The following is a 24,615-nucleotide window of genomic DNA, read 5'->3' as shown; positions in this document are numbered from 1 at the left end:
GTGCCTCATTGATCGTGCATATATATTTTAAATTAGAAAAGTATCACTAAATTAGAATTGTTTTTGGAAAAAGGTACTCTAACTTCGTAAAAAGATATCCTTACCTTCAATATAAAACAAATTAAAGTTCTGGTAGGCAAACATCATGAAGCTAAATTGTCACGGACAGTTAAGACTTGATCAACTTTTTTAAGTCCTAATTTATTTACCAAGAACCTTGAGTACTGAGTTAGTCGTCAAATACTATCCTAATCTTAGCCAAAGTGATGGATTATGTAACTTTTTTCTAAGTTTGGGCAGATAAATCTGGAGTTGTTAAAAGTCAGATGTGGATTTTGCAGGTCAATGGATGTTAGCTGCTTAAATTTAGAAACCACTCGAACCAGAGCTCACAAGAAACGTTTAAATAGGTCTAGAAAGCCCAGAATGAGACCAGAATCCTGCTTGGATTTCTGAACTTTGATTTTGGAATTCGTTACACTTGCACTTAAAGTGTTCTTAGCGTCTGTGATTTGACTATCATATACAATTATACAGTACTAACATTTCAGGTTCCTAATTTGACCCTACGGAGCAGAGCGGACCCACCTTTGACTCGTTGCCTTAAAACTTTATTTTAATGGGTAAAAAACAAAAGAGTCCCAGTGGGAAATCTAATATACAGAAAAATCTCCATGGTTTCAAAATATACAACACGACACCCCGTACTTTGAACTAAATTGTAAAGGTGACGGAATCCGTTAAACTTAATGGAAATGGAGAAAATAACCAAAATACCCTGATATAATTAAGCAAAAGACAGCTCAAAAAAATCATTTGTTTTATTCTTTAGATAGAGAGAATTGAGGGTTAAGGGATAAAACAGGTATATTTGTTAAAAATTAGGTATAAATTTTTTTTTTTTAGGTTCCAATAAGTCATTTCCGTTAAGTTTAACGGATTCCGTCACCTTTACAATTTAGTTCAAAGTACGGTCGTGTTGTATATTTTGAAACCACAGGGAGCTTTTCTGTGTATTAGGTTTACCACAGGAGACTTTTTTGTATTTTATCCTATTTTAATTCATGTGAAACGCAACAACAGATCTTCCCTCCAATTTTCTATTCCGCTCTTTATTTCACTATTTATTATATTCTCATTTCTTTTGCATAAACATTTATACTTTATATTTTTTTATTTTCTTAAATTGAAATAACTCTAAGGGAGTAAAAAATAAAATGCAACAGTCTAAAAAGATAATATATAATAGAAAAGTAAAATTTACAATAGAAAATTCACAAAATTTTCATTAAACAATTAATTTTGCTCTTTTTAGTTTGTTGAATTTCGTGTATTACCTTGTTAATATTTCTTGAAATCTTATGAAGACAGAAAAAAAGAATTATAATATGATGTTTATAAAGGAAAAATAAAAATATAATAAAAAATGGAACAATGAGTGGGATGGAAGATTCGTTCTCAAAAAAATATATATATTATCACATTCTATTGCTTCTGCTTATTTTCCTGCGAAAAAGGGAAAAGGAAGCTCAATTGTTTCCGCAAAATTCATTACCGTATATGAAACTTGCAACTGCATTTCACGACTTATTATCTAGGTTCATGATTTTAATACTCGCGTAAGTGAACGTCTAGCCCTGAAATATATCATAGTTATTGAAGCACAAAAATGGAAATATCTGGTTCCTTTATTTTGGTTACTTTAAGATAAGAAACTGGACGCAATAATAATAATAATAATAATAATAATAATAATAATAATAATGATAATAATAATAAAGGAGAAAGAATTCACAATGATCTTCTTAGTTTCTTAAATTTAACAATAAAAGTATTTTAAAAAGTTTCTTCTCAAAGCAAAGCCGACATTGGCTTCTCCCTTTTTACAGTTTCTTTAGACCCCCTCCCTGTAGAATAAGACAAATTAGCCTCTTTAGATTCTTTAGATTATACAAATGTTATCGTTGTCAAAAAAAAAATCAACTATTTATCATTCCCCTACATAGACTAAATTAGTTTATACAAATGTTATCGTTGCCAAAAAAAAAAAAAAAAAGAAGAAGTCAACTATTTATAATTCCCCTACTGACTGAACTTAATGAAAATCACCTCCTTTTTTTTTTCTCTCTTTTTAATTCCTGAAATACTGGTGGATGTGGAGGGAAGGGGGCACCCACAAGACTTTAGAAATTCTTTTTTCCCTCCTTAAAAAAATTAAATTTTTTATATCCTTTTAGAAATTAGACTTTACCCTCTCCCCATTAAGATTTTTTAGAAATCCTTCATTTAATCTTAAAATTTAACAGTTTTCACTTATATCGTCGCAATCTTAGACTTCCTTTTATGTACTTGTACACCTTTACTAGTCTTGCCCCCAAATCCTTTTTTTTTTTCGCCCCTAGTTCTGCATTATAAATGTTCTCAGGGAAGTAATACTCATTGACTTCCTAAAATACCTTTCTACATAAATAAAGTCAATGTGAGGTTAAAAATGAGAGATAAATGCTAGTCAAGACAGTACAAGTTGTCCCTTTATTCCTAATTTCTTATAGTTGATCTCTGAAATCTTAAAAAGAATTGGGAAAATTTGGCACATCTTCGCCTATATATTTTTCCCTCTAACAAACCTTCTGAGACATGCTAGCATGTTGAATCTCAAAGTCGTAACATAAATATTTTTCTTGTAAACTGGATTGAGCTGTGACGGCTGACAAATGCTAAGACTATGTAATACCTATTATATTAGAATCGAAATCCTGTGTTTTAAGCTCCTTGAAATTGAACAGTAAGACAAATACATTCTTAAATTTTACCAACAGGAAGAATATTCGTACCTATATATATATATAATTTCATCAAGTTGTATTCCATTATATCAACTTGATCCCAACTCCTAATTACAGTCAACATCAAGTTGGTGAATATGAAATTGATAACGTTGACAGTTTCATGTACTTTCTGCCTTCAAGGAAAACCAAGATGGCCAAATTTTTCAAATTCTAATTCCTATAGCATTTTACGGCCGGCAAGCAGCAAAAGTCAGCGGCACCAAATATGTTCTACTATTAATGTGACCATTCGAATTGAAGCCCACCTCTTTGATCAACTCATCGGGTTTTTTTTTTTTCTTTTTTTCAACTGTTTAATCAGTTCCAGTTGCACTATAATATTCAATTACATGCAGTGCAAGAGTTGGATTTATTTTCTTTCACGACTTTGTTGCCAGTGCTCGTCAATGTTTAATAGGCTTAATGTTCGTTCAGTCAAAGTCCATCTGCAAATTCCTGTGCATTACTAACTAATGGGATTGTGACAAGAAAGTTGCCCGTTTAGTCTTCGAGTCTAAAATTTGCTTGTGCCCACATGTATTTCCAACCTGTTCAACACAATTACTTGGCACGTAATTATCATTCTTTCAATCACCGTTTTTAGCTAATACTTAATGAGTAAATCTTATATATACTGACAGTTTATATACTATAATCATTAGATTCATGACATGTGTGCAAATGTTGAATTTCAAATTCAAATTTTACATAGTTATCATTCATCCAACGCTGACAGTGTATACACTGTAATCTATACTTAATTAGGGTTTTTTTTCTCCTATTTTCTTCCATTGTATTAGGTTAAATTTAGAACATATACATCTTTGGTGTTTGTTACCATAGGAACCTACATGGTAAATCTTGATCTTATAATGGGTGATAAGTTCGCAATTAATGGCTGATAAAGCAATATAAGTCAGTTTTGCTCAGTATACATCTTCAATTTCTTTGTTAAAGAGAATGCATTCGATAATTCATGTCAAAAACATGCTACTCATGATGGATTTTGTATTTTTATGTCAAAGTTTATTTGTTATTAGTTGTTCATATTTTTGTTATCACTTACAAAATAATTCTGCATGCGTTGTTGCTTTGTATGATTAGTGGAACCAATTGTTCTGATTTTTCTAATAAGATTACAACTAACATGTTATTGTCCAACATATTGTCTAATTATAACAAACAAGATTACACGTACCCAACAACAATATAAGGAGATGACTACAAACATATTCTTAAATTACGCTCACAATAGTAATAGTAGAACCTCAGATCTCCTTCCGATAACCATGGTACAATTAAATGGTTAAAACAACTGTCATGCGAAGAAAATAAACTTTGTGATTCCAGAATAACAGACACAATAAATAAATAAATATAAATATAAACATATACATATATTCATACACACACACACACATATATATATATATATATGTATAATGGTACTAGAACTTAAAGCCCATCTAACTCAAATTTAAAGAAATGGCAGATTTCATCATGACAATTTATTTTTCTAACTAAATAGAGGAAATATGCGGGATTTACTCTGGTTTACTGGATTACATTGTATAAACTGAAGCCACATGACACCGCGGTCTGATCATCAGTTGAGGTAAAAAGAACAACCCGGCCTGGGACTTCAGTCGGGACATAATTTGCAATTCTGCAAAGTTTCTTCGAGAAGGACTTGTAACTTTGCAACATGGCACATTTTAACTGTAATTTATTAGTATATTACTGGCTTGTTTTAAGCTTTGTTTCCAAGCCTTTATTTGATAGACACCATCTTCACAAGTCGCAGATTGACATCACTCTCACCCTCCAGACTGGAATTCACGTAAGAAGTGATTAACAACAAAGCATTTTTAAAAGTAATTATATGTTACATAGCTCTCACGGAATTTGTAATTGTAATCAAAATGAAAAGAGGGAAATTCAGTATGAAGAAACAATGAAAAAGTATAAGTATTGATTGAGCCTTTGTAACCAAGAATTTTATGCATAACCGCAGAACCCATAATCACAGCGATCACCAGGTTTGCATTTGACGTTGCATCCGCCGCAGTTATTCTTATCGTACAATGTATTCTTGCATTTTCCGTTGCAGCAGTTTTCACCAAATTTGCACTTGATGTTGCATCCACCACAATTTATAGTATCGTTCGACTTGTTCTTGCATTTTCGATTGCAGCAGATTTCACCAGATTTGCACTTGATGTTGCATCCACCACAATTGTTCTTATCGTTTGATGTGCTCCTACATTTTCCATTGCAGCAGATTTCACCAGGTTTGCACTTGATGTTGCATCCACCACAATTATTCTTATCGGATACCATGCTCCTGCATCTTCCATTGCAGCAGATTTCACCAGGTTTGCACTTGATGTTGCATCCACCACAATTATTCTTATCGGATACCATGCTCCTGCATTTTCCATTGCAGCAGATTTCACCAGGTTTGCACTTGATGTTGCATCCACCACAATTATTCTTATCGGATACCGTGCTCCTGCATTTTCCGTTGCAGCAGATTTCACCAGGTTTGCACTTGAGGTTGCATCCACCACAATTATTCTTATCGGATACCGTGCTCCTGCATTTTCCGTTGCAGCAGATTTCACCATTATTGCACTTATGGCCACACATAAAACAGTTCAAGCTATCAGTCTTCACATTGACACATTTCTTGTAGCAGCAATCTGGTCCAGCACTGCCCTTCAGACGACAAACTCTTGGATATACGTCACAGGTATAATTTCCCGGAAGTTTTTGCTGAGCAAGGGAGCGGCCACTTAGTCGTATCAAAGGCTTGGATCCTCCAAAATCAGGGGTTAGAAAATCATCGAAGTTGCTCAAGTCCTCGTCTTCATCAATCATGTCATCAGCTCCGAATGCTCCAACGATAATTGTTATTGATGATAGAAGAAGGAAGAGTATGAAGAGTCTTACTGCCTCCATGGCTTTGAAATTTTAGTTGTGGGACTCTGGGAGGCAGTAGGGAGTTGAGAATGACATTCGAGGAATTGGGCTTTTTATGGAAGCATTAATTGGCAAAGAGTTGACTGAGGGAAATTGAAGTTGCAAGTCTTTCTTTTTTTCTGTTGTCTCGATTCAATTTACTACTTGCAGTTTACCGAGTATAAGAAATACCGTGTTTCTACTTGCCAATCAGCGAATCTATTTTCAAACAGCTATTTTCTTGATTGGAGATGAAGAAAAGTGGATTACCAGAGGATCTGTATCCCCACTCTAAAGAAAATTGCAGCAATTGACTTCTTGATTGGCCTCTACTCGCCCAGGGGTGACACGGTATGTGGTCGGTCAAGTGTGTATATTCTTGCTTCGAAGGGCAATTTGCAGAATTTTTCACTGCTCCACTACTTTATTCATGATGTCAACCTTCAACAGCCTGGAGATGAAAGCAAGGATCTCTAAGGCCTAGAATTTTGAATTCTTAGTAATTTTCTGAAGCGAAACTCGTTAATTAGGAAGACTCAGTGAACCTTTTTTTTTTCCCTCCTGTTTTTAATTCTTTCTTCTTATTGCAGACTCAAGTTCAATCTTAACTTGATTAGCATAGAATTGAAATTTATAGGAACAAAACTCAAGTTACTCGAGCTCATCTCGATAAAAATTCGCTCGAGTTAGGCTCGATAAATAAATAAATCAAACTGGAGCACAACTGTAAACTCGTTAAAATAATCAAACAAATTTGAACATAAGGTTTGATTAGACTCATTCACATCCCTAAACCAGAGTAACCATTACCAACTGTCTAACTCTTGCTCTACAATGAGACGTATCATTCGATTCCTAAAGTTAAAGCAATACATCGGAGAAGATCTAAATCAGAAACTACGCCTTACATGTTCAAAGAGATTCTAGAAAAAGGAAAAAGATGTGAAATGATGTTGGAATAAAATCTGATTTCGTTTGCAGCTCTTCTGTCAATTAAAGTGGTCGACAAATATTTCCCTTGTTGAGTTGGGTAAGTAAGGTACATATTCTAATCCTCCCAGCCGCAGCTTTCGAGGATCAAGTGTGCCTAGTCTTGCCTGCATACACGATTATAAAGGATCGAAGAAGCTATCATTTAAGACATTCCAATTCTACTCCAAGAAATTACACTAGTATTTCTGAGCAGCCAAAGACCATGATTTTTCATTGTCTCATTTTTGTGGGTTTTATCTCTTTCCTACCCTCAACTGATTCCAGTATTTCTGCACTCAGCGAGAAGCTTTCTCCCACGATGAATGATGACAAGATTAATAATGTTCCTATAATGGAGTTGCAATCCAGCAAGGGGCAATACAAGCTTCCCGTTCCACATCAGAACTTGAGGCCGCGGAACCTCCGGCATCACCCTCTCCGCCTAAAATTAGTAAGGGGTGGTGCTTCATTCTTGCAGAAAGTGTTGTATTCTTCTTCCGATTACTTTTCCTTCCTTCCTTCGTGATTCTTGATCTTAGCTTCAATGAAACTTGACACTTCACAGTCACTGACGGAGTAGCCATGTGGCCCTCAACTTTCAAATATTAGAATTTAAGCTCATAATTTTGTTAATTTAGCTCGCACTATTGCACTGCATAAAATGCGACTTAAATTATTGATTGAGCATCAAAATCATAGATAAAATAGTGTAGAATATGATTATGTGAGAGTTGCCAACAGGTCCATGGAATGGTCAACATTTTTGGATGGGGAGTTCTCTTGCCTATTGGTACAATAGTTGCAAGACACTTCAAGAAATTGCCTTCGAACAACGCTGATTGGTACTCTCTGCACATATTATCCCAAACATCAGGATTCCTTTTGGGCACAATTGGATGGGGCCTTGGTTTGTCTATTAGAAGTGCAGCCAAAAAGCATAATATGAGTGTCCACGGAATTCTTGGCACCATCATTTTTGCCTTGGCCACATTACAAGTAATTAAGATCCCAAATCCCTTCCTTTTTTTTTTTTTTGGTCAATTAAGGGTTATTTTTGTTTCTTTATGCAGACAAGACAATAACATATTACAGTTAATTATAGCAGTGTGTGTGAGACCAAATCAAGAAGAACATGGATCGAAGACTTATTGGGTGATAAGCCATCATATTTTGGGCTATGCTCTGATTATTCTCATCATCTCAAATGTGTATGAAGGAATTGGCCATCAAAATTTTGCAGCAGCCAAGAATTGGAAATGGATATATGGCGCCATCCTGGGGGCACTTGTCTTTACATTCCTTGCATTGGAGCTTGTAAGGCGTGTTAAATTTGATGTCAGGTCAGCGTAGTGATTCTAGATCATCAGAAGAACTACTGTATTTTTTTTTATATATAGAAAACAAAAATTCAACAATAATATTATTAATGAGTTAGTTGGAAATCGTTCGAGTACAATTTATTTGACAAGGTCAGGAAGAAAAATTCATAAAGATTCAGTTAGGTTGGCAAATTTAACGATCAAAACTACTACATCTGATTGTATCCCTTATGGAGGAATTTCATGTAATTTTCTTATCGATTTTTTTATTAATTGAATGTTTATTTGAATTTTTAATTAAATCTTTGCTTTTAAAGCTGCTTTACTGTTCGTTAGCTCTTTTGAATTGATTGCAACATGTTTGATTATCCTAAAATTTGATTTTTGAAATTTTACACCAAGAAATACGGAATTTCAAATTTTTTATTGTTATCAAGGCTATACATCTCATCCACTGGTTTCCTTGTACAATACTTTATTTATTATCACAAAAGATGTTTCTGAACATTTTAGAGGTTGGTATAAATTTTTTGTGTCATTTTTTATAATTTTTATTTTACCCTCCAAATAAAGGATAAAATAATACTGTCATCTCTCTGAAATAAACAACACATACACGCACCCCTATTTTTCTATCCTAATATAACTTCCAATAAAGAATAACTGCTAATAACTTTCTATCCCAAAAAAAAATAAAAAAATATTTTTTCTATCCCAAAGAATAACTGCTAATAACTTTTATGTGAAAATATCCAAATGGAAACCTACTTGTGGATTATACACACAGGAGATATTGACTGCCCATAAATATTTTTTGGTAATAATGCAAATTAAGCGAACTATATATTTATTGGCGATGGATCTCATTTATTTATTTATTTATTTATTTGGGGGTTTATTATGAGTTTTTGGATGCCAGGTGGTAATTGTTACCCAAAGAAAGAAAGGACAATGGCCCCAATTCAAACAACATAAAATCAAAACCGTAGAAATATAAAAGAAAAATTTGTCAAATTGATCCCTAACATTTTCATAAAAAATTTTTTTAGTCCCTAATATTTAAAATCAGCCAAAATAGTCCCTAACATATAAATTATGAGCCAGTTTGGTCCTAATGCGCGTATTTGCTTATTTCTCCGACTAAAAACAGCACACTTCTCTCACGTGGGCATAATTTCAAAGGCAAAATAGGAAAATATTGGTTAATCCATGGTTTTACAGGCAAAATCCCCTTGGATTCCTATTACTTTTCTCCCTTTCCCTCGACACCATTTTGCAAACTAGCCGGAAACCATCAACAAATTTCACCTTCTCAGTCAAAGCAGCTTTTGCACTTTTCTTGATTTCCCTGTCCCCATATCAAACCGCCAAGCCCTTCTTCAATTTCAACATACCTCTCAAAATAATTCAACAAAGTCTCAAAACTCATCTCAATTGGTTGGCGCATTCTCCACCAATTTTATTGCTGACAAACCCATCAATTTTATTGCTGGGATTTTCTAGGGCAAGTAAGAAAGACTTAACATTCTTGAAAGTAACAAAACCATAGACTTTTGATAAAAATCTTGCGGTAGGACGGGATGTCATCAACGATGGAAAGAACGGTATGAAGACTGCTAGGATGGACAATTACAGCTTCTGAAGGATTCAACAACTTTGGATTTCGTGAAGGATTGCAAAATGCAAAATTTCACCTTCTTCAAACTTCAAGTTTTCTAGTTCTCTTGAGATCATCAGGCTTTGGGTTAGTGGTGATGGTGGAATGCATCTGATGGAGTAGATGCAGGGAAAATGACTCAAGATTGACTCTAGGAGGAGTGGGTGGAGTTATGGAAGAGTAACTGTTGAGAACTCGAGCTTTGAAGAGAATATTCTTTTTCTTTCAAAGTCTAAAACCATGGATTAACGAATGTCTTCCGATTTTGCTCTTAAAATTATATCCACGTGAGAGAGGTGTACTGTTTTTAGTCGGTGAAATGAGCAAATACGAGCATTAGGACTAAACTGGCTCATAATTTGTATGTTAGGGACTATTCTGACTGATTTTAAATTTTGTGAAAATGTTAGGGATCAATTTGGCAAAATTCCCAATATAAAATGAGCAATACTTTATGGACCAAAAAATATATTTGGACCCTATAAAACCAATATTTGCTCCAAAGTCCCAAAGAAAATGGAGAGTGCAGAATCAGCCTCAGCAATCGCCGAGAGAGAAAAACGGGACAACCAAAATCCGATTTCGAGCGTACCGAAATTAACGGAAAGTGGGAGTTCAGAAATGGCGGCTGCTTCCGCCACGGACGGTGTGGCTGCGGCGGCACTGAAATCGGTGCTGCAGCGCGTGCAACAGACGGCGGAGAGGTGCGGACGTGGGTCAGATAGGATCCGTGTAGTCGCTGTTAGCAAGACGAAGCCGGTTTCACTTCTCCGGCAAGTTTACGACGCCGGCCACCGTTGCTTCGGGGAGAACTACGTCCAGGAACTCGTAGAAAAAGCGCCTCAGGTTTTTCTTCTACTTCTTAGCTCCTCCCTATACATAATTTTAACTTGCTTATTTTTTTGAAAAAAAAATTCAGATTTTTGTGGGGATTAGTTATTGAGGAATTTATTTTTTGTATTTCAGTTTGTTCGTTTCCCGTTAATTTTTTATTTATAGCAGAAGTATGAGATTTTTATCAAAAAGATTAATACGAGATGATGGACTATAAACATCCAATTTGGGGTGGAAATGAAGACCTTGAAAGAAAAGGATTGTATTTTGGCTGAGTTTTTCTACCTTTTTTTTTGTTTGCTCACATTTCGTGTGATAGGTATACAGAAAGTATGAATCTTTAGCTGAAAATTTATGTTTTTTGGGTGAAAATGCAGCTACCGGAGGATATAGAGTGGCGTTTCATTGGGAATTTGCAGAGTAATAAAGTGAAGCCGCTTTTAAGTATGTTTTCCTAACTCCGAACTCCCTCATTTTCAGAGTATGTATACATGCAACTGCATCTTGGTTTTGATTTCGTTGGTTTAATAAAAAGGCAAGTGTGCTAAGAAAAAATGGAGATAAACTAGAAAACAGTTCTTGAGTTTCTAGGAAATGAGTTTAGTTGGAGTAAGATGTAGGCTGAGTGCGAACCTCAGTCTTTTTTTTTTTTTTAAGGGGTACTTGGATAGGGAAGATATGATGTTCGGATGGAGGATTTAAAATGTTATTCTGGAGCAATTTCTTGAACAAAATCTTTTGATGCTTTACGCCTGCCCTTCAAGTTAAACTAAACATGCAATTCCAATTCAACCTACTGTCCGACATTCTGACTGGATAGTTAATTTAGACTGATGACCTAAATTTATGATTAAGTGTCAGATAACCTATTGTGCTTTGAGCATTTTGGCTCATCATTTCAAGGTAGTATTGAAAGCAGTGTACTTAGCTAATAGGGCTTTAAATAGGACACTTGATTGCTTATGGTTCATAATGTCATTCATCTAGAGTTTGAAAGACCGATACAGCATTATATTTGCCAATTCAGCAGGAACGGACTGATGCGCGCTTAATTAGTTTACTCTCCGGTTGATCATCTGTTTAATAAATGGCTCTATGGTGTCCAGAAGTCTGGATTTTATTACTTGTATTTCTTGAAACTTCTTATTGCCCCATTTATATTCTTTTCTCCAGTATGTTGAGTATACTGTGCCATTTTCTTATCAGTTGATTCTCAGCCACTCTTTTTTTTTTTTTGCCAGCTGGAGTGCCAAATCTTGCCATGGTGGAAACTGTTGATGATGAGAAGGTATGAATGTTAGCAGTAACAGTATTTTTATCAAATAGGTGAAGACCTTCATAGAGTTAGTTCTTGGTGCTCTGTGGTCGCACTTTGCTATTGTGCTGTCTCAAAAGGTATCTACATTATTAAGAGACGCTTTAGCTACATTTATAATACTTTGGTAGTAAGGCTGTCGGTCCAAAGATTTTCTAAAGTGGTTGGTTTACATGCTGAGACATGTCATGATTGATAGAGAGTAAGGTTGAAGCTGTTCGTCCTAGGTGATTACTGCAAAAGCACCTCCCAGCATTCCCTCCCTTCCTCCATCTGTCCTAGTCATAATTAAGTTTAAATCACTGTGTTGCTTCTCATAGTAAAGATGACTTTACTTTCAGCATAATGAATCTTAAAAAAATTTTAACTTGGAGTTCAGAAAATGTTGCTGGATCATATGGATAAGTACAAACACATCTTCTTGCGCCAATGGTTCCTGATGGGCATTGTGATGATACCCAATACCTGCTAATGAGTATCATTGCCGATGTCTTTATGCATTGTTGTGATTGTTATTGTCTTGAACTCAAAATCTATCCTTTGATCTTGTAGATTGCCAATCTTCTTGACCGCGTGGCTGGAAACATTGGAAGAAAGCCTTTAAAAGTGTTTGTCCAAGTTAACACAAGTGGGGAAGCATGTGGGTAACTAGCGTATGTCACTAATTTAGTAGGATCTCCAGTATTTTTCAGAAGCATATAGGAAGCCACGTTTAATTTGCTGCTGGTCACAGTTCCTTGGACAGATCAACACACTGAGACACAAACACTGCAATGAACAAATTTTTTCTGCTGGAGAAAAATGAAAAAATTGTTAAAGTTAGTTTTTTCTGCTTTTTGCAGCTAAATATGGTGTTGAACCTGCTGGTTGTGTGGAGCTTGTCAAACATGTTACTTTGCGCTGTCCAAACCTTGAATTTTGTGGCCTAATGACAATAGGAATGGCTGATTATACTTCCACCCCAGAAAATTTCAAGGTGGTAATTTTGCTTAAATTGGTAATTGTTGTCTCGGATTGTCTTATTCTAGTGCCATTTAAATTGTTCTGATGATGGCAGTGATTTACTTGCAGACTTTGGCAGATTGCAGAACTGAGGCCTGCAAGGCACTTGGAATTACGGAAGAGCAATGTGAACTGTCAATGGGCATGTCTGGCGACTTTGAGCTTGCTGTAAGTTAATTTTCGCTTGTGACTCGCTGTTAGCATCTCATTTGCAACTGAGATATATTTCTTGAAGTGAATGTACCATATTTCTTGTTGGTTTTCCCCATTCGCGTCTTTGGGTTGGAGTATTAGGCTTTCCTACTCATCGCCTGCATGACTTACGTGAAGTATCTTGTGTGTGGTGTTTTTTTTTTTTTTTTTTGGCAGATTGAAATGGGTAGTACAAATGTTCGAATTGGATCCACCATATTTGGAGCGAGGGAGTATCCAAAGAGGCAGTCGAATTAGCAATGCAAATATCAGCATCGCCACCCTTGGCAAGTTTAATTACAGAAATCACACACCGTTTACCCCCAGCAGCTGCTTGATCAGCTTGCCCAAGATTTATGTTGTATTTTTTAATATCATGCAGCTAGACTGAGCCCTCTGATTTTAAGGTTGCTTATATTTGAGCCCTCTTGACAGTTTTTAATCACTTATATCCGCTGATGTATCAAATGGCATGCAAAGCACTTGATGAGTTGTGCATTTTTTCTTTTTTATCTTCAATTCTTAAAACTGGCTGTCTCCTTTTTTCTTCCTTCTTATGGCTCTCAACATACACAACAGTATTTTCGAGGAGCCTATATTAGCAATTTGGCACTACGCTAACGGCACTCCATTCTACATTTCCTTCTCTGCATTATTGGACTGGCTTTTCTTGGTTTCCCAATTTAAATTAGTCAAAAGTGATATTTAGCTTCGTCTATTCTTTCCCAGCAAGCAAATAGACGACCAATTAGGAGTATTATTTTATCCTGCACCTGCATTCCTGTCCCTATTGCAGGCCAGCCGTCTCCTGGTGACTTGTTCCTCGCAATAATTTTTCGAAATCTGCTCCGTGTCGCGCCCCATTTTTTTAAAAAATAAATAAATGATTTACTTTGGTGGTAGAAAAAATGTATTTTATTTGAAAATTTTTATTTTGAAATTAGTTTTTATTTTAGAAAATAAAAAAGGAGGGCCTAAAATAGGACTTAAAAAGTGTGACGATTTTGATTCAAATTAATAGTCTAAGAAGGGTTTTTAAGGAAAAATAAGAGTCGTCACTTGATATCGAGTTTAGAAAACAATTAAGTTCGAAGAGATTGATATCATTTGGAATAGGTTGAAGATTTATTTATAATTTTTGCAGATCTGGTATATATGTAAATCTTTTAAATCTGTTGTTTCTATGATACATTCGATGATTATTTTTTTGTCATTAGTGCAGATTTATGAATGAAATGATATTTTTTATTCAAAGAAAAGAAAAAGAAAAAGATCAATGATGATTATAGGACTTACCATTATTCAAGCGACTGAGGTAAGGTACTCAGATGATCTTTTAGTAAAAATAGAAATAAAAATGAAGTAAAAATAAAAGGTAAAATTTTGGTGTCTACACTCCGAGACAAAATTCTAGGGATAAAAACCAAATAAGATACTAGATGGGATGACAATAAAAAGCAAAGAATAACAGAGCGTAACATACTCAACCGCCGTTATTCCAGATCCCAAAAGATCTCCATGCAAAGACATACAGGCAAAAGGAACAAACTAACGAGTATAACTCCAGAAACACAGATGAATCTACAGCACAAACAACAGGGAACATGCAGTCCCAAGATGATGAGGTTAGCTACAGGGCTGATGGGTATGTGCCTTGCCGGTTACATAGCTGTCCCGCCAATTTATTGGCACCTCTCCGAGACACTGACTTCCGTAGGCCACTTTTCTTGTCCCCCTTGCGACTGCGATTGCCCTGATCTACCCCTTTTCTCCAACTCACAAGGTAGACAAAAATGTACAGCATGTTACCAATTATCCCTCAATGATGATGGTTGTTTATATTATAAATATGTGAAAATCCAACAGTTATTTCGCCATTGGACAGTGAATTTTTTTAACCTTAGGGTATGATAAACGTAAATGCCATTTTTATTTGGTCATCTGGAAATAATTTTTGGTACTATCACATGCAATGGAATTTTTATTCTGGGTTCATCCTAGAGTATAGTCTGATGAAACCATTAAAATTTGTTGAAATAATTTGGTTTACAGTCGTCGGCCATGTGTGGAAATAATTTGTTGAACATACGTGTCTGATTAATTTGCTAGATGCATTAATGCAGTATTTATAGCGATGAGCATATCTAAGCGTACGTGGTTTCGTTGTTTACCATGCAGGGTTGAACTTCAGTTTCTTTACAGGTTAGTTCTTCAATTCCCCTATGAAGTATCATGAACGCAGTCTAGGATAATATTTCTGGCGCCATGAATGATTGAAGTCTACTTTAAAAGATGCAAGCTCTCAATTTGCTGCGAGACCATTATTGACCTAGGATTCTTTTTTGATCGAAGAAGATCTACTGTCATTAAAATTCTATCATTATATATTCTTGGTGTAAGATGGCCTCCTTTGTTCTTCTTGATTGGAGATAAATCTACGAATCAGAGCACTTAAATACCAGTCTGTTCCTTGCAACATCATACAGCAGAATCACTGGCTGAATTAGCTGATATCAACTTGGTGCTTTCAACAGTAATTAAAATCCATTTCCTTTGAGGCCGCGCCTCGGAACTTCGCATGTTCTGCAGCAATGCTAGGAAAGAAGGCTTTGACATTCCCTTGCATAGTTGATTAAGTGCGTCTTTAAAGAACTCTCCTTCGGGGGAAGAAAATCAGTTTACACAGGAACAGGACATTTTAGGGTGCCCCTTTGCTGATTAACATGATGGTTTTCTATTCTTACTAATAGTTGATTATTTCCCCACTCAGATTGCATGAAACATGATCCCGAAATGAGTGAAGAGACGGAAAAGAGTTATGTGGATTCGTTGTCTGACGAGTTGAAGCAGAGGGAAGCTGGAGCTCTGGAAAATCAGTACCGCGCCGACATAGCACTGCTGGAGGCTAAAAAAGTAACGTCACAGTATCAGAAGGAAGCAGAAAAGTGCAATTCCGGGATGGAAACTTGTGAGGAGGCCAGGGAGAAGGCAGAAGCAGCTCTGGAAGTGCAAAAAGAGCTCAGTGAAATGTGGGAGATGCGGGCTAGGCAAAGAGGATGGAAGGAAGCCACCATCTGATCATATCATCTTAGGCTCATTGTAGAGTCGTGGTGCAAAGCTCATAGCAATGCCCCGATTGAGTTGGGAACTGTGATCCTACTAAATTTAAGTTAATCAAATGTCAGAGCTTCAATTTGATCCCCCAGATTATCAAATCACAAAGCCTTCTTCATTTGCAACACCACTTCTTTCCTTTTTTTTTTTCCCCAAAAGCAGGAATGATGGATTGCAGGAGTAAAGGATTGCGTGTATATGGTTATAAAACTCATTAGCCAACAAATTACAAGTATAAATTGCACCTTTGAACTTTCCAAGTTCTTTACAACCTGAATGAGTATAAGAATGGTCTTTCAGAGTTGATGGCAACTCTAGCTATCAAAAACTGGGTGATTCGGTTTCGAACAAGTCATAATTGGGTGATAGATATAGTTAAGTCAACCTATCAAAATAAACGGATCAAAAATGAATATGACCCTGAATGGATAGGAATTACCTATTTATGACCTATTTAAAATTTTACTTACAATTTTTTTGTTCGACAAGAAATAATAATATTTTATTACGGTAAGAAAAAATCAAAGATATAGTATCAAGGTTAGTAAATAAATCCTTTTATCCAATAAAAAGAAAAAAAATCAATGAAAATTGTACATACTAAAAATAATGATGAGCATGATGAGCTCCAAATGATGTCAGATGCTAAGAGTTGAAATATTTAAGTATAACAAGAGAAATCAATTAACACAATAGTTGAAGAGTTTACTTGAATTTTAGAAGCGGAGGAGAGAAAGAGAAGGCAAAAATAAATGAAAAATCAAAGAAAACAAATATAATAGTAAACATGATGGATAAACTTTTTTGAAAAATAGTTATTGAATTGATGAAAAATCTAAAATTTTCCACCTAACACCCACTAATAAATGAGTTTGAATTTACATTAGTTTTAAAATAAAATGGGTCCACACTGGTGATCCAAAGTCAAGCTATCATCTGACACCCACTAATTAAATAAACCTACTTGAACCACTCATTTAGACCTAAACAAGATACATTACACACCCAAACCCATTTATTCGTGGACGAATATTGGAGTGGGTCCCCTTAAAACAACTCTAATAATGTCTACATATGTTTGGGCAATTCATGGTATGTCAATATGGACATACATACAGCTAAGTATGTAATTGGGCCTTGTATCAACAACGATCTACAGGCAGCCCCGGGTCAACCTAAATATCAGTATCAACTACCAAAAAACATCTCTGCTTGCTATATATTTTTATCTGTATGTATGATATCTATCAATCTTTGTATATCCTTACTGGGTAGCATCAGCATTTTACATAAGATAGCAACTAGCTGGATGGTTTGGTGAGGTTGAGACGCCTGAGATGTTAGTAACAGGAGTACAATTAACTCAGAGCGAAGTGTCCAGCAATGAAGGGGGTACCAGATTGGCCAACCACCCCTTCACTTAAAAGGCGCATGGCAGCTCCTTGGGAGAACTTCCTGGCAAATAGAAAGCAAGGAACCAGTGTACCATTATTGCTGCACCACTCTGTCCTAAATTCTGTCTCGTAGTATACGTGGTTCATACCCTGTAAACATCCATAGGAGAAGAGTCAGCTCTCCACTCAAAAACAGGGACTTGATATGGGTGTCTTAAAGAGTGATTGAAGGATGAAACAGTTCAGTGATGAGTACGCGTCATGTAAACCGTCTATTAGTAGTTTAAACATCATTTAACCATAAGCTTAAATGTCAAGCACCCCATCAGAAGCAGAAAGGCCACAAGATTAAACCTTTATTCTTCGGATTTGTTGAGGTCCAGCATCTGCATGTCTAAATGTTATAGGGTGCCAGCCCTTCGTTTCCATGTTGCTCATAGATTGGTTCCACAAAGTATAAGTCACCGGCCTTTGTTCAATTTCATCTTCAAGATCATTCATCTGTCCAGAATAAGAAGGTGATTGCCAATAAACTATAGGAAACCAAAGCATCAGGAGCAAACATTTTAAAACCAAAGAAACAAATCTTGACAAAGAAAGGGAGCGCACAACCAAGAATGTAGTAATACTGTACGGAAACAAAAACAATAAATGTGAAAGAGAATAGATTGAAGAGCAATCATAACTTACAGCAAGTAACGTCGGCACGTAATGTTCATCGGGGATACAGTTGTGCTGCTTCTGAAGCTTCTGTAATGGTTATTGCGAAACGTTAATGAAATAGGTTAGAAACATAGACACAAATGCCGGCAAACAAGCAGCTAGGCCTGTTTTTCAGACCCAAATTCCAAAATGAACTGGAAGCACTTCTCCATTTTAGAGCAGGCTATTACAAAAATTCTTTAACTTACAAGGTTCATCTTTCCCTTACTGGCGTCCACCATAGGACGTCTCTGAACAAGTCATAGGAAAATCACAGTGAGCTAGCATGTAATTGGAATCCCTTCAAATTAGAACATTACACCAATTTTGCAAAAAAAATTTATGTAAAAGACACTGTAGCTCAAGCACTTGTAATTTGAAGTCAGAAGCTTATTTTTTAAAGAAAAAAAAAAGGTAATTGAAATCAGGGGAAGATAAAATAAAGTGGTTTCTCTCTCACATACCTTGCAGAACTTTTGAAAAATTGGAAAGATGACTTGATCATCTACAATAACTTCTGCATGCTTCCGGATCACAGTAATCCACTGCAATTATCCATCACGTTAATTAGTTCTACTTGCAAACCATTTGACCCAAGTACTCAATCATGAAAAGAAAGTTATCAGCTAGTACTGCCAGATTACCCTTGAAAATGAAGTATTCTTTCCAAGTATCAACCCTTTAATTCTTTAAGAGAAATCATTCTCATCTTTTATATGACTTTTCAATTTTTTTTCCCGCAGAGGGAATTGGCTTCTTCATAGAGAGAGAGAGTTCTAACAAATTAGCAAAAACGTTTCATATGAACATAGCAACACACAGAAAAAGTCTACATCTAAAATTAGCAATTAGTACAACAACGGTTTCCTAGCTCCACAGATTGAAGGAACCAGTAGATGTCACCCAGCATATTCGTGTATTTCTATAGAAGCCACCTTAGAAGACGGATCTGTTTTGCAGTGGCAAATTTGGCAATCAAGAACATAAATGCCACCTTATTATCATAATTCAATACATAAATGAAACAACTGACTATTATCAAGTAGATAAACCGTTATCCTAAATCAATCAGACTACCTTACTTGAAAAACAAGAATGAAGCAGCCATAATTTGCTTCTCCTAATCATCCAAAAAACACGGAAAATAGTACACAATTAACATACTAATGGAAATCGTGTCAAAGATAGAAAAACATAAAATCAGGATTGAAGGGAATTACCTGTGATCCTTTCCGCCATTTGTTCTTAGGTATAACTGGTGACATCTTCTGATTATAGCGTCCTTCCTTTTTATCAAGAAAACTGCAAGATGGAACAGAAACTCAGGAAGTTCTGTTATGTGGCAGACAGCCTAAAAGATTTGACAAGGCTCATGTGATTTAGAAAACCCAAGAGTCAATCTGCAATCACACAGCATTTATCCTAGCAGATCAAGTATATCCACTTACCTGTCCACGAAACTCCTTGGAGAAGCCATTAGATAGTTGTAGATATAGCTGAAGTTGTACAATGGAACACAACTGCAAAACGAAAATGGTAGATTCAATCAGAAGCAACAGGAGAAGGGCTGTAGTCAAAGAGAGTAAAAACCTCTAGTCATCTATAATAAAACACCCAGCTCAATCACTCTGTGACATCCAAGTTACCTATACCCAATGTCTCTAGGAGGAATTTTATGAATTAGCAAGTAAAAATAATTTAAACAAAAATTAAATGAGCTAAAAGGTGCTGCTGATAAATATGACAGAGAGAATCAACTGACTTGATAAGCTAAAAAGGTGGGGGTGTTTTTGAAAAACTTTTCTGTAGCAGAGTTTTTAGAATATATTTTGGAATATTTTTAGAAAATATTTTGAGATATTTAAGAGTAGAAGAGTTTCTAGAATATATTTTGAGATATTTTTTAAAATTTTAAAAAAATTTAAACTAATTTTTAGATTTCCTTTTAGAGTACTTTTTAAAATTGTATTTGAAAAACTAGTTTTTGAAAAACACCCCAAAAACAGGGGATCCAAACAGAGTTACTGTTTTTCCATTTATCAGTCCCACTTTTTGCATTGTGATTTATGCATCTAAGAAGAACATTCCTGCTAACTTGTACATATAAAGGATTGACCACCCCATGTAGGTCAAAAATCCAAGTACGCAATACAGCCATCACAAACTACATAAGAACGCCAAAACTTCATCATACAGAGTCTCAAGAATTACTAAACAGAGGCTAATTTGAAGGCAAAACAGAAGAACCTTTCTGATAAGAGAACAAATCTCTGGTTAGCTGGATTTTCCAGAGCTGCTCCAAGTAGCAACCTCTCAGCTTCAATCATGCTAGATTCTCCCCATGCTACCTACACCATCTTTCATGTCAATCAGTGGAAAAGACAGAACTTACTTAGACAACTTATTTAAACAGAAAAGAAGATGGGAAAATATAATTTAAATTCCAAATTAAGTCCTCCATTTTTCTTCTGCCGCGAATGCTTATCAAAACATTGCAACCCACACTTAGGTATTTGAACATCCAATGTGCAACATGTTCACAGTGACATGCAGGAGAAATCAAAGAGAACAAAAGCCAGTCTGCCTGGGTAATCCATTTGTCTATGACCATATAACGCTCTTCCTTTTTTGACGAAAATGTTGTTGTCTATTCTCTGACTTTTCTCCTAAGGACTCATTTTTTTGTGGGTAATGTATGTATATTATTCGGTCATCCCTGTCATAATAGTAAAATATCCATAGAAAAGATGAACCCCCAAGTTTAGATGTTCGTTTACTGACAATCAGATAAACCAATGGATTTTTGCTGTCCTGACTATCAAAAGAAGTCCTTTTTCCTTCAGATGTCTTTTCATTTTTATTATTGGTTCATGCAAAATATACCGGCATCTATCATCCCTCACATTTGCTGCTCTCTGATCAAATTAAGCGCAGACTAATACCCTGCCATCCAAGCAACTAAATGGTGAGCTAGTGAATACAATTCTATTTACCTTAATGCTATTCTTTAACTGACGATTATAAAAGAAAGATGTCTTCGTAGTTGATTCATCAAATACAAACCCAGGTTCCGCATGTATATACACCGAAAAATTTCCCACATCAGCATTCTGCAAATAAGAGGAAAAAATTAAATTAAAAAAATAAATGCCAAGTTGTAAATTCAGCAGCTAGGCATAAAACACTTAGTTAAACCATGCTCCTCCATTCTTTTGAATAAATAAACGAAAAGATATTTATTAATAACCCAAATAAAAAAGACAATTTAAGAACCAAGTAGCGTAGCCAATAGCACAAACGCCAGAACTCACAAGTTCCCAACTTCGAGTCATTTTCAACGGAACCAGCCGGAGAAAATTTAACCAGACGGGGAAAAAAAACTGAATCTTTACTTCAATTGTCATAAATTGCAGAAAATGAATCGAAGAAATCAGCAATTGTAAAATAAAATTTCCAAAGAGAAAAAAGAAACGGCTACGTTTTGAAGAATTTTGTCATCATCTCAAAAGAATACTAGTTGAAAAGAGTAATAAATAAGGAAAAAAGAAAATGATATAAAGTACTAATAGCACTTGCGACAAGGAAGATTGATTTACCTCGAAAAAGCTTCCCCAAAGAAAATCCAGCGGTAAATTTCTCCGAGCAAGAAATAAAAACGCAATCTTGGCATTGCCTTCAAACTCATAACTGCTCATAAATCTCGACCGATGACGAACAAAAGAAGTGGGGGGCGACAAACCCGGCTCCGAGTCGGAGTAAGACAGAGAATATTGCAGTCTGAGAAAAGCCATTAAACAAAGAATAATGCACACTCCAATCACCAGTTTCCAGCTTAACCGCAGCATGTACCTCACCGGTATCCCCGGCGCCGCCGTTGCTCCTCCGCCACCTGCCACCGCCTTCTTCATCATACGTCCTCCTCAATATTTCAAAAAAAATTCTCATCAATTTTGAATCATTTAACAAAGGAAGGCGTGAAAAAGGTTGAAAAATTATAGAAAGTCTTCAGGTTCAGATGTGGCGTGTGCTTTGCTGGTTGGTTGCTGCCTCTTTTCTTTTTTTCTTTTTCTGGTTATGTCATGCGGAAAGGCGGAAAGTATACAGCTGGTGAGGGAGAGAAGAGATGCCGACTCCGAAACGGAACGCTGTTGTTTGGTGGATTTCGTGAACTCTATAGCTTGTTCTGAATCTGACAATCGAAAGTTCAAATGCCCACTCGGTCATTACTGGTGGTATTTAAATCAGGGGATGGCTGCGGAACCACCGCAACATGGTCAGTTTTAGGGTTAATTACACTTTGCCCACCTGAACTTGAGGGTGAGTAACACTTCACCCCTTTGTACTTAGGCAATATACACTTTACCCCCCGTACTAACATCTTGAGGGTTCTGAATGAAATCATCAATTTTCATTCCAAAACTAACCCAACTAAAGTTTTTTCACGTGGAGCACAATCTGTAATACACTATTCCAACTATCACTTTCTTAATTATTGCTCAATATTCTCTACAAATTTGGCTATAAAAGGGCAACTTGAACTCTTGCACATTCCAAACTAAAGAAGCACGCTATTCAATCATTGTATAAACATCTAAGAATCCAAACAAAATACACAAATTAGAAAAGCAACTAGATAGCATGAGATCCATAAAAAGCCTGATGCTCATCTCATATTTCATCACTATGCTCAATCAAGAAGGAAAATATTTCAAGAAATAAGATGTACATCCACCTTAAATCTGTTTGATGTTTCATCGATTAAAGGCCATCAATTGTAATTTTACGAGATGAATCATGACATGCACAAGATAGGAAGGAGTAGTAATTTTGGAAGAGTTTTAGAAGTTTTTAACTTGTTGCGGATGACATTTAAGATTATCTAATCTTTTTTGTTTTCTTTTTTAACGTTACATGAGGTTTTATTATTTAGGCGCCTATATTCCAACCTAATGGACAAAGTTATCCATACAAACAATATATGTGGGCATTAATGTCAATTCACTAAATTTTTGTACGAAATTCTAAAATTTGATGTCAGTAGGGGGTAAACTTTATATATTCTGAGTTCAGGGGGGTAAAGTGTTACTTACCCTCAAGCTTAGGGGGTAAAGTGTAATTAACCCTTAGTTTTACTTTGGTCCTCTAAAAATCGCTCAAAAACTCAATTTGTTCTCTCAAACTGAAAAGGTCTCAATTTGGTTCACCAAAGGTGCAAATGGTCTCAATTTGATCCCTTAAATTGAAAAAGAATCTTAGGCATTTGGATTCGTAATAGTATATCAACTATTAAAATATATTTTAAATATTAGAATAATTGGTTATTTAAAGATCCAAGTACATTCTAAATAATATAAACATCTAGAGGGATTTGAGAAAATTTCAAATTTTTCATCAAATCCCTCGATTATGTTAATGGTCCAACTTGTGGAAATCGTTCCAATTTGGTCCTACAAAATTGTTATGCTAATGGATCGATAAGTAGAGAAGAACAGAAAAAAAAAAGAAAAATTAAGGAGGATTTATTCAGCACTCCATTAAAAGTTTTTCTGATTTTAGAGGTTTTAATGATTAATGTCTTTTTACACTCAACTAAAGTTTTGCGCACTTATTTCCCTTTTACCGCTGATGAAGCCTCTAAATTGCTCTTATTCACATCAAAATAACATGAAAAAAATTGCACCTTTATCATCCACAAATTATGGTGTGGATGCTTATCAGACTTGTAAAACAAGCTTTGAATTTTCTATATTTTTTTATAATCAATGAATATTTAATGCATTCAATAAAATATGGTTGGAATATCAATGTAGAACATCCTTCTGAGTTTGGAGGAACAAATTGAGATTTTTAACTTAGATGGATCAAATTAAAATTTCATACTACTTTGAAGGGCTAAATTGATATTTTCTCAATTTGAGGGACCAAATAGATGTAGGGAACCAAATTGAGACCTTTTTAGTTTGAAGGACCGGATTGGCATTTTGATTCACGTTGGAGGACCAAAATGAAATTAACATACCTCAATATCGATAGTAGTTATTATTCTATTAATTGTTACGGGTACTATATTGCAACTGAAGAGAGAGGGGTGGACCATTTGTCATTAACATTTAGCCATTATTTGGCAAAAATTATTTGCTTGCATTATAAATACAATTTTCAACACATCTTTTTATCTTTTCAATCATGTTTTTATCTCACATACACCACATCACAAAGAGTGCTACACTAAGTATTTCAAATAATATTTTAAAAAATCTCCTATCCAAACACTACCAGTAGTAATGCATTTTGTACCGTGGGTATAGTTAAATAGTAATAGGGA

At 35.4% G+C, this 24,615-nt stretch overlaps 4 protein-coding genes across 6 annotated transcripts; 3 read left to right on the top strand and 1 right to left on the bottom strand.

Moving 5' to 3' along the window:
- The first annotated feature begins 6,958 nt into the window (after positions 1 to 6,958).
- Positions 6,959 to 8,300, top strand: LOC113783846 (cytochrome b561 and DOMON domain-containing protein At4g17280-like). 3 transcript variants are annotated; one of them, XM_027330084.1, is made up of 3 exons: positions 6,959 to 7,212; positions 7,503 to 7,757; positions 7,854 to 8,300. In XM_027330084.1, the coding sequence occupies exons 1-3, from the start codon at positions 6,985 to 6,987 to the stop codon at positions 8,109 to 8,111; spliced, it is 741 nt and encodes a 246-aa protein (XP_027185885.1). In that variant the 5' UTR covers positions 6,959 to 6,984; the 3' UTR covers positions 8,112 to 8,300. The 3 variants fall into 3 exon arrangements, with proteins under 3 accessions (XP_027185885.1, XP_027185884.1, XP_027185886.1); XM_027330083.1 differs by having other exon boundaries at positions 6,959 to 7,242; XM_027330085.1 differs by having other exon boundaries at positions 6,959 to 7,242; positions 7,832 to 8,300.
- A 1,945-nt stretch (positions 8,301 to 10,245) lies between these two features.
- Positions 10,246 to 13,599, top strand: LOC113783380 (pyridoxal phosphate homeostasis protein). The gene is made up of 7 exons (XM_027329502.1): positions 10,246 to 10,583; positions 10,949 to 11,015; positions 11,813 to 11,859; positions 12,439 to 12,526; positions 12,729 to 12,862; positions 12,958 to 13,056; positions 13,258 to 13,599. The coding sequence occupies exons 1-7, from the start codon at positions 10,254 to 10,256 to the stop codon at positions 13,336 to 13,338; spliced, it is 846 nt and encodes a 281-aa protein (XP_027185303.1). The 5' UTR covers positions 10,246 to 10,253; the 3' UTR covers positions 13,339 to 13,599.
- Positions 13,600 to 14,655: 1,056 nt separating this feature from the next.
- On the top strand, positions 14,656 to 16,158 carry LOC113781995. The gene is made up of 2 exons (XM_027327910.1): positions 14,656 to 14,863; positions 15,851 to 16,158. The coding sequence occupies exons 1-2, from the start codon at positions 14,656 to 14,658 to the stop codon at positions 16,156 to 16,158; spliced, it is 516 nt and encodes a 171-aa protein (XP_027183711.1).
- Positions 16,159 to 17,208: 1,050 nt separating this feature from the next.
- LOC113783286 lies at positions 17,209 to 22,473 on the bottom strand. The gene is made up of 10 exons (XM_027329378.1): positions 21,887 to 22,473; positions 21,284 to 21,400; positions 20,538 to 20,638; positions 19,739 to 19,810; positions 19,511 to 19,592; positions 18,755 to 18,835; positions 18,500 to 18,541; positions 18,279 to 18,338; positions 17,943 to 18,089; positions 17,209 to 17,738 (listed from the first exon to the last, which is right to left on the bottom strand). Exons 1-10 carry the CDS (start codon positions 22,199 to 22,201, stop codon positions 17,553 to 17,555), a joined length of 1,203 nt encoding a protein of 400 aa, XP_027185179.1. The 5' UTR covers positions 22,202 to 22,473; the 3' UTR covers positions 17,209 to 17,552.
- Between the last annotated feature and the right edge of the window lie 2,142 nt (positions 22,474 to 24,615).

Source organism: Coffea eugenioides, chromosome 9 (assembly GCF_003713205.1).
Source record: "Coffea eugenioides isolate CCC68of chromosome 9, Ceug_1.0, whole genome shotgun sequence".
In the NCBI taxonomy this organism is placed as follows: domain Eukaryota; kingdom Viridiplantae; phylum Streptophyta; class Magnoliopsida; order Gentianales; family Rubiaceae; genus Coffea; species Coffea eugenioides.
Note: the sequence above shows the minus strand (reverse complement) of the source record. Positions and strands in the feature narration are given on the sequence as shown.